The sequence below is a fragment of the Alligator sinensis genome, unplaced genomic scaffold (genome assembly GCF_000455745.1).
Source record: "Alligator sinensis unplaced genomic scaffold, ASM45574v1 scaffold73_1, whole genome shotgun sequence".
Classification (NCBI taxonomy): domain Eukaryota; kingdom Metazoa; phylum Chordata; order Crocodylia; family Alligatoridae; genus Alligator; species Alligator sinensis.
Genome location: NW_005841838.1, coordinates 2,797,559 through 2,807,607, shown reverse-complemented (window position 1 = coordinate 2,807,607; position 10,049 = coordinate 2,797,559). Strand labels below are relative to the sequence as shown.

The window sequence follows — 10,049 nt, the reverse complement described above, 5'->3', positions numbered from 1 at the left end:
GAAAGCCAGGCAGGTGCTCCAGGAGCTTAAGGGGCTTGACCCTGGGGAATTTCCAGGCAGGATGTGCAGGATTGGGTACCTCAACCATCCATAATACCTGCCCAGAGTGGCTGGAGAGCACAGGAAGCTCAAACTGCCCATGCTCTCCTGTTCCAAGCAAACAGATATACACTACAATAAAGCAGCCCAATCTACTACTACCTTTGTCCATGCCACAAATTTTATGCATTGGTGGTGTGACAAAAGGTATGGATGCCTGTTTGCTTTGTCTGGTGCTGCCATCATTTTTTTTCTGTCATAAAGGTGAGGAAAGGCAATGCCTATTTCTATCCTGGATCTAATAGATTATCTTTTGTGAAAATTGCCATAGAATCCATAGTAATTTCCTGCAAGAGGTCAGGATCTTGGTTTTACATTTCACCTGAAAAGTGATATGTCCAGAAGCAGGGTTCCCTCTAATTTTAATCCTCACTGAATGGAGAAGGCAGTCTACTAGTGGATGATGTAGAATAGTGGTTATTAACCTTTTCAGACTCAAGGTATCCCTTGATAGACTTGAGGCACCCTTTGGAAAATGTCAGCTCTTAGTTTTCACATCTTTTTTGACTTCAGAAAAATAATAGAACAGTTTTTTTGGTTGCCAAGAACTCAAAGTCAACAGCAGGTCAGCATATTGTTGACCCTGTGGATTCCTATTTGAAATGTCTGGGCACATACACACATGCAGTTAGGCTGCTCTAATGCACTGTAATTACATTGTGTCAGAGCAGAATTGATTAACTCGGTCTGCTGGAGTGTGGTAATTACTGTGCTCCAGCAGACTCCAGGGTCTTGTGTATTAGCATCCCTGTGCTGAAAAATGGTGGGGAGGGGGGCGCTTTAAGTAAAGTTTGTTCAACTAGCTGTTGTTAAAGCGTTCCCACCACCATTTTTCAGCACGGGGATGCTGATACATGAGCTGCTTCAGGCACTTTAATTAAAATGCACCCCCTCCCCTCCCAAAGCAGGTGTATAAACACCCTCTGGGTGTATCTCCCGAGTCATGTTTACACACCTAACAGTGCTTACATTATGTGGCATCCTGAAGTACTCTTGAAAGGACCTCAAGTCACTTAAAGCATAACAAGGTGCTTGGGAGTAGCCAACATGTATTTGTAAAGAGCAAGCCATGCTCAGCAGACCTGATTTCTTTCTACATATAAACATCAAGTAGAGCATTGGATGTGACATACCTGTTAGCAAGACTTTTGTCACAATCTCCCATGACATTCTCATTAGTAAACTAAGGAAATACAGTTTAGATGAAAGCACTGTAAGGTGAATATGTACCTGCTTAGAGCATCATGTTCAAAGTTGTCAATGGCTCAATGTCAAATAGAAAGGAGGTATAAAGAGCAATTCCTCAGGCGTCTGTCCTGGGTCCTGTGCTTTTTAGGATCTTCATTAATGATTTGGAGAATGGGATTGAGTGCACAATTAGCAAACTTGAAGATGACACCAAGCTGGTTGGAGTGGCAAACACTGGAGAATAGTATTAAGATTCAGTATGACTTGGATAACCTGTAAAAATGGTCAAAATTAATCAAATGAAATTCAGTAAAGACAAGTGCCTCACCTTGGATGGAGAAATCACACCAGCAAATACAAGTGGGGTAGCAACAGACTAGGCTGCAGCGGTGTAGAAAAGGGATCTAGGGCAGGGGTCGGCAACCCCTAGCACGTGTGCCATTAGTGGCACACAGAGACATTTTTCCTGGCACGCTGGGAGGCACACAAAGAAATTGTGGGTTTTTTTAAGTTGCTGCTCGGGGCTCTCCTGTGCAGCCACAAGTCGCAGCACTGTGGCAGGTCCCAGGGTGCAGCCAGAAGAACGCAGGCAGAGAGGCTGTCTGTGCTCTACTGCCCCCTCCCCATGCTCCCAGGCTGCACCGTCCAGCCCGGCTGGCCCCTGGAGAGAGCTGCCCAGGCAGGCAGACACTCTGTCCCACCCGGGCAGCACTGAGGTGCCAAGTGCTGGTGCTGGGCAGTTGGAACAGGATCTGGGCGGTGTGGGGGGAGGCGCCGCGGGCAAGCCAGCCAGGTTGGGCCCTTAGGAAGGTGGGGGCTGGGCAGGAAGTGGGGGCTGCCCTGGGGCTCTGCAGGCTCAAGCTGTGGTGGGCGGGCAGGCGGGGGTGCCCAGCAGCACCCATGGTGAGACCTGGCCCAGCCCACACAGCTCCTCAGGAATGGGCCACAGCCACCCTGCGCACATGGGGATGCTGCCTGGCTGGGGCAGGATGCTGGGCTTGGGGGTTTCCCTCTCCGGGATCATTCTCCCTGCATGCTAGGCACAGTGCAGGCAGGGCAGAGCCATCCCTGGTGCAGGGACCTGGCCACGGGAGCCCCCTGGAGCCTGGGCACAGCCACCACGGCTGCCTCAGTCTGCCTGGGTCCCGGCCTTGCCCACCTGCAACTCCCCTCAAGGGGCCAGGGCTGGGGCAGGCACTGCACAGAGCCACTGTGCTGCATGCTCCTGTCTGGCTCAGCCCTGAGCACCAGCTGCAGGTGCAGCTGGTGCTCAGAGCCTGGGGAACAGCCTGTGGCTGCAGCTCCCACTCCCACTGTACCCAGCACAAACAGAGACCAAGCAGGAGACCCCTGAGCCTGGCATCCTGCCCCAGCCAGGCAGCATCCCTTTGTGGGTAGGGTGGCTGCGCCCCATCCCCCAGAGCTGCGCGGGCTGGCTGGGCCCCACTTCCGGTCCTGCTGGGCCCCCGCTGTGGCCTGAGTAGCGGAGCCCTGGGGCAGCCCCCGCTCCCCGTCTGACACCAGCTCTCTATTTACTGTAAAAAAAAATAAAAATTAAAAAAGCAACATTAATGATTATTTATAGTATTAAGTATTCAGTGCAACCTGCCATGTACCCCCTCCGCCCCAGTTTTGTGGCATGTCGGCACTCCGGCACCTTACAAGGTAAACATTGTGGTTTTTTCGGCACTCTGGCCTACCCCTGCTCTAGGGGGTTTCAGTGCACTGCACAAGAAGCTGCAAGGTGAATATGAACCAACACTGTGCTCTTTAAAAAAACAAAAAACAAACAAAGCAAACAGGCTATTCACTTGTATTCACAAGAGTGTTGCCAGTGGTTTTTCTACCCCCACCCTGTTAGGTACTGGTGAGGTACTACTCACCTGGAGTAGTGTCCAGTTTGAGACACCATACCTCAAAAAAGACATGTACAAATTGGAAAGAGTACAGAAGAGCAGGAAAAAAGGGTAGAAGGGGTGTATGAAACATGATTTGCAACAAAGTGGAATATCTGAGATTATTTAGTCTGACAAAGAGAAAACTGGTGGGGGGGGGAGATTTGATGAATTTATAATGAAGATGGTGATCAACTGTTCTTATTGGCCAGAGTGAACAGGGAACAAGTAACACGGGAAATGTAGATTAAATATTAAATATTAGTTTCATAATTGGATTAAATATTAGATTAAATATTCTGTTGCAGTTCTCTTAAAACTTCAACAAGGGAAATTTAGATTAAATATTAGGAAGAATTTTTTTACTATCAGGGTGGTTAAGCATAAAAAGAGATTATCTAGGGAGGTTGTACAATCTCCATCCCTGGAAGCTTTTCAGAGCAGGTTAGAGAGTGAAATGGTTTAGACAGGGATGGCCCTGCCTTGAGCAGAGAGTTAAACTAGATGACCTCCTGAGATATGTTCCAGTCTGATTTTTCTATGATTGTATGAAATTTGAGGTTTTGTTATATGTAGGATTTCAGAGAGCAGCACCAATTGAATCAACAGAATCTGTATTTCCTTTACCCCCCTCAGTTTCTTTAGTGGTCTCCTATTCAAGACCTGACCAGGCCAACTCTGAGCATCTTTGGAGATTTGATACTTCCAGTGTACAGAGGAGTCTGGCTTGCAGACTGTAGTAGCTCACACTGTTGCCAACAACTACCAATATTTGTGCTTTAAATAAAAGCTGCTGTATTTCTCACAACCCTTCCTAACCCTGGGGCAGTGGAAGCAGTCTGGTATCACTGTGGGACACTGAAACCTTGTTGGACTGGAATATAGATTCTAGTAAATCTGTTTTATGCATTACTTTAAATTTAGGCTAATGGCCCATGTCTTTTGCTGTATCGCATAAAACGAGTTCTCTTGTTTTCTAAGTGTAGAGGAATAGGATATATTCTTCCTTATGAATTTTTTTCCTGAGGTTTTTGGGTTTTGTTCACCCAACAGTTAATTTTTATTCCATTTCCCTCAAAGTGCTTCTCTCAGTGCTTTGAGATTATTTTTCAAATATTTTATCATAAAAAAAAGATCAGTGGGGCAGAGGGAGGGGGCGAGGGAATCTCAGACTGGGTGAGCTTCTATTCCCCCCCACCCCTCACCTGTAGAAAGTTCATTTTCTTATCAATAGTTCAGTTGATTCTTGGGGGGGGAGGTGAGAACAGAGAAAGCAAAGCTATAGTGACATAAAGATTTATCAATACCAGTGCAGTTCTGTTTTGGAGAAATTCTGACATTCAATATATTTTGAATTTGTAACCCTCAAAGTTTTTCTTTTGTCAGACTTTTTCTGATGTTTTTGGTGCTGCTTCTGGTTTTGTTCTGCATCACACCTTGTGTCCATTTATTTATTAATTTCCCTTCTATTTAATTAGTGTATTTTCCCAACTTTCCCCCCAAAAATCAGCCCCTCCAGAATTGGGATGCATGTATTAAGTGGGCAAACTGATTTTTCTGCCTGGGATAGAAGCACCCTGCTTTGATTCCTGCTCCACAGTACAGCAGCTGTTGAATTACTATTCAGGCAGCTGAGGGAGTTAAAAATTGACTTAATGGCTTATTGTTTTATTGTTTTCTCAGCCACAGGTGTTAACGACTCTCTCTCTTTCTTTTTATGATCGTGATGTTTCACTAATCAAGTTAACCTTTTTTAGGGCTGTTTTTATGTTTGCTAGCTGCTACTGGTCTCTGGCTTCCTATTTCACAACCTAAGCAGGAAAAGGAGGGTGAGTCAGCTGAAGATTTGGCTCTGTCCCTGCTCTATGCAGCCAGAGCTCTGGAAAAATCTTGTTTTGTCCTCATTCAGTCTTTCAAAACAAGGTGTGTATTGTATGCCAGGATGTGTTGTGTGAGAGAAAATACAGTAATTGCTTTCCCAAGCACCTGGTAGGGTCCAAGGAAATTGGGTCTATTTTGGTTTAATTCTGCATTAGAAGAAATCACAATGTAATAACTTTTCTGAAATCAGAATTGCTGAGCTTTGAACAGCTATGATCAGATGCACTAAGAGCAATGCTGAGAGGGACCATAAAGAATTTTGTATTCTAGAAAGTGTTGGATGACTGTAAGAAGGATAGCAAAATAAGAAAATGAGATCTAGAAGGAGAGACTGACCTCATTATTTTTGTTCTTAAATGTTAAGAAGATGTGTTCAGTGCCTTAATTCCTAGTGTAAGATAAAACTGCAGGCTCAGAACTGAACTTGTAGCTGAAATAGAGGGATGGTTATGGTAGCTTTAAGCTTTTTAGGTGCTTACCTAATCCCTTACTCTGGAGGCAGACCTGAGGGTCTCAAGCTCTGTTCCAGGACACTCGTCACCCTGGGTCACATGAAAGAGGGCCCTTGAAAAAGCAGCTCCCCCCCCCGCCCCGGTCTCTCTTAGTTCTTGTCTTGGTACAGTCCTGCTTCAGCAAGAAATAAGGCCTTTAGTACACCCCTTCATGCTGCTCTAACTGTTTCCCAGAATAGAAAAGTTAGAATATAAACCTCTGTTATTCCAGGAAAGAGTATTAAGCTTGTGGTTTGCTTATGCTTTGGAAACTTTTTTACAAATAAATTAAGCCCCCTGAACACAAGACCCCTTGGGTAAAGAGTCAGGACAAAGCATTATGATGTATGAAGAAGCAAGATGGACAGGGGCGGTAATTTTGCCTCTGAAGATGGCACCAGTGGGAATAGTACTAAAGGACTGGGTGCCCACATTTAACCAATTTTTCATCAATATTTTTAAGGTTATAAAAAAAGCATTAAAAATGATCTTTGGACTGGATAAAATGCCTTACAGGGCCAGTTAAAGAGCTTAGTCTGTTCAGCTTATTAAAAAAAAAAGTCAGAAATATGACCTGATTAGAGTGTTTAAGGAACTTTGTGGGCAGAAAATGCTGAGTACTAAAGGACTATTTAATTTAGTAAATAAATACCTAACAAGAACTAGTAGCTGGAAGCTGTATCCAAATTAAAATGAGAAATAAGGTACAGCTTCTTAACAGCGCAGGTGGAACGCTGACTGAGAAGTCATGAATTCTCCATTTCTTCAATCAACACTAGATGCTTTTATTGAAGTTATGCTTTAGCCAGACAAGTGACTGAACTTGATATGGGGGTAATTGGGTGAAATGTAATGGTCTGTAGTATACAGGAAATCTGATTAGATCATATAAGAATCCTTTTAATGGTCTTAGACTATGAATAATCAATTCTTCGGTGAAAAGCAAGTAACAAGGATACTTGGCATAGCACAAGCTCTCAGCAAGTGTTACTGACATGAGACGAACACATTACTGTGAAATGCACAGTGGTACTTCTTCAAAGGAAATTTTCATATTGAAACAAACCTACATAAAAATGAAATTGGTTTTCCCAGTAATTTTCTATACTCAAGTTGTTTGACAGCTTCTCTGCTTGCTTATACGTGCATTTGTTTGTCTTGGCACCTGAAAATAACTTTATGGGCTGTTACCGGGAGACAGGATCTGGTCACATGCCTCAGCTGTAAGATTGGACAGAGGGAAGGATGGTACTTAAACCTTGAAATTTAATGCTGAATTAGCAAAGTAAACCTGAAAAAAAAATATGTGAAAAAGATGTGAATTAAGTCCAGTTTATGTAGAGGAGTTGAAAAGTTTCCCTTTGCTTTAAAAGTTCCTTTAAAGATTTAAAAGTACACATTTTGTTTTGAGTTGGAAATTGGTGGTATCCTGTGAGAAAGTCAGTTCACTTTAAAAGAGACAAACTGCTGTTTGTTTTTTGATGACAAGAATGGAGGTAGCAGATACTTGAGTTGGCAAACAGAATGAGAGTGTCTGGGTATAACTGTGTATGTCAATTATTGTATAATTTTTTCATCTCAATCTCACTGACATGTATCTGTCCCAATGAGTTTAAGCTTAAATTATAGCTTAAATTAGAAAAGAATGAGGGTAACTGAGAGGAGAGCATTGCCATAATGAAGGATTGTGCAGCAGATGTGCTATTGCTCATCTGGATAATTCGTTTTTTGCAGTAGCAGTGGGTTGCTTAAATTTATATAAAAATAGTAGTCAGGAGAAGCGGCATTGTGATCAGTCACAGAGGGTTTGCAAAAAAGTTTGTCTTGCGAGAAAAGGAGAGAATTGTGTTGCAAATTCCAAAGAATTCAAGATAATGTCATCAATGAGGAACTTGAGGAACTAGGCAGTGAAAGTAGCCTATTCAAAGTGTTTGAGTGTAAAGAGGAGGGAGACATGACTGAAGAACTGGCAGGGAAGATTTTAAAAAGGGATGCAGTAGCTCATGTGATAGCAGAAAAAATAAATGAGAATGAAGAAGAGAAAGGGTATTGAAAAGTGAAAATTGGATAGGCTTAAATAAAAATATATGATAATCCAGTTGACCTGTATAATACAAGGGCAGAAACACTTCTCTATTCTTTTCTTTTTTGTTCGTATAGATAGGAAATAAAACAGGCAACTCGTATTTATTGCACATTTGTTACACAAATAAATTGCTACTGTGCTTTATGATAAAATCATTATCAGTATAGACTGGCACTTCCTGTTTGGTAATAAAATTGTTTAAACTATGTTAAAATGACACCCAAGAATACAAAATATGAATATTTGAGGAAATGTTAAATGTATAATCAAATGAATAGACTATTTACAGATCCAAATGATGTATAATAAAAGCTGTATGAGACTTTTTTTCTTTGAAGTTGAATTATGTGACTTGGACAGTTTTCATGTGCTCTCTGTCTTTGGGATAAATTTGACACAACAAATCGACCTAACTTCAACCAAATGATAATATATAGATGGAAAGTGATTTCAGTGACTAGATGGAGAATAAATTTCAGGATAAATAGCTATTCCATTGCAGATCACTTTTATAAATAAAACTTTGCTTTCTCTCCTCTTCATACAATGCTCTCAAGTCCCCAGCTCCTCAGTGCTGCAGACCCTGGGTCAGATCCACAAGAATATTTGTGCATCATACACCCAGTGAAATCAATGGGAATTAGATATGTAAATACTTTTTGTGGATCTGGTCCCTAGGCTTTTCACTTCAGTAATGGGATTTATTATGTGCGTTCCATCAGTGTTGTTCTGATGACTGCATTAGCTTGCTCATTAACTGCTGGACAGCTCATTAATTTTTTACTGAACTCTTTTTTCCTTCTAGGTTTATGATAAATGTGACTTGGGAAGGTAAAGATTTGTCCTTCACAGAAGATGGCTACCAGGCACAACCTAAGCTGGTGGTGATAGTACTGAACAAAGATCGAGCATGGGAAAAGGTGAGCACTACCTGCAGGTTTATCTGGTGAAAGGCACAGAGGAAAGATGTGATGGTTTAGAAAGGGTTCCCTCAGTTCTGTTCAGATAAGGCAAAACTACCCTTTCTGATATGCAGTGGCAAAATGAATCAGCTGTGATACTCTTCTTTTTTTCTGTATAGCCAGGGTCATTTCTGATATCAGTGATGTCAGTTTGTTCATCAAAAGTAGTACTATATGCATATGGAAAGCAATATATTACCTAAGACATGCTGTATAGATCACAAGACTTTTGCAACATGCTTGGCATATCTTCTGGCTTTACAAATTAAACTGAGGTCATATTGGGTAAGTGAATGATTTTCAAAGAACTCGGAACATAACATTTCCAAAATCTGGATGGATTTGAACATAATCCAGGAACCTCACAGCATTTTTAATTCCTATATGATTTAGATTATACATAGTTAATATTTCTGGTGCAGAATAACTTTACCTTCCTTTTGAGGGTTAAATCTTGCAAAATCTGACTAGAGGTTCAGAATCTTGATTTAGATTTATGATGGATTTAAGTATACCCTGGCTAGTCCCCTCCTACTGTAGAAAGAATAAGCAAGTTGCTTTTAGAGGCAATTCTATAAGCTTCTGTGTATCAAAATTAACAACATGAACCTTGTATAAAAATGAGCTGTATATAATGTGGTTTTCTTAAATGCATGGTAATGCCATAAAATATTGTCATCTGTAATGTTAACATACTGGAGTCTGCTAATTTTACTCACATATTGCAAAATATGGGATTACTCTGAATAAGGGGCTATTTGTAACAATGCCATAATCTGGACCTGAAGAGCATTTGCAATGTCCAAGTCTAGGAAGTATGTGCTGTGGTTCAAAAAACATATGTTAGATTCCTAAAGCATGATCATGTATTCTACATGAAATCCAAACTCCCTTTGAAATTTAGGAAGTCCTAAATTTGTGGCATATATGAAACACTGGATTAGTGGTCCAGTTTGCAAGGTTGTCAGCCTCTAAATAGCACTGCACACTTAAAATGAAACATCAGTTACTATATGGCAGGGGATTTCAATTTTTTAAATAAGTGTACCCCTTCTGTCCCAAAGTTTCACCTCTTAGATGTCCCGTGGTGAGGGAGGGAGTGGGACAGGCACAGGTGGCCAACACGGGGCACAGGGGTGGCCAGTGGCACTGGCAACCTGTTTGGGGCACACAGTAGATTGGGCAGGTAGCAGAGCAGCAGAGAGGGTATGGAGCAGAAAGCAGAGTGGTGAGGGAGTACAGGAGCAGCAATGGAAAGCAGAGCAGAAGATTAGGGAAGCAGCACATGGGGCAGGCGAAGGGCACTGGCCAGAGCGGCAGCAGGGAGGGCTGCCAGAAGCCTGGCCCTTCCCAGGGCAGAGGCCAGGTACAGCCTGCCCAGGTGGTGCAGGGGGCCCCCAGTGCTGGACAGTCCAGGCAGATCCAAGTCCGGGGCTCCTGCTCAATG

General features: G+C 42.4%; 1 protein-coding gene across 1 annotated transcript in view; it reads left to right on the top strand.

The window, feature by feature from the left end:
* GRIN2A (glutamate ionotropic receptor NMDA type subunit 2A) overlaps positions 1–10,049 on the top strand; it is a 375,390-nt gene that overhangs the window by 259,096 nt on the left and 106,245 nt on the right. Inside the window, exon 4 of the mRNA XM_006015496.2 lies at positions 8,446–8,560. Within this exon, the coding sequence (XP_006015558.2) occupies positions 8,446–8,560 (115 nt within the window). The remainder of the gene's footprint in view (positions 1–8,445; positions 8,561–10,049) is intronic.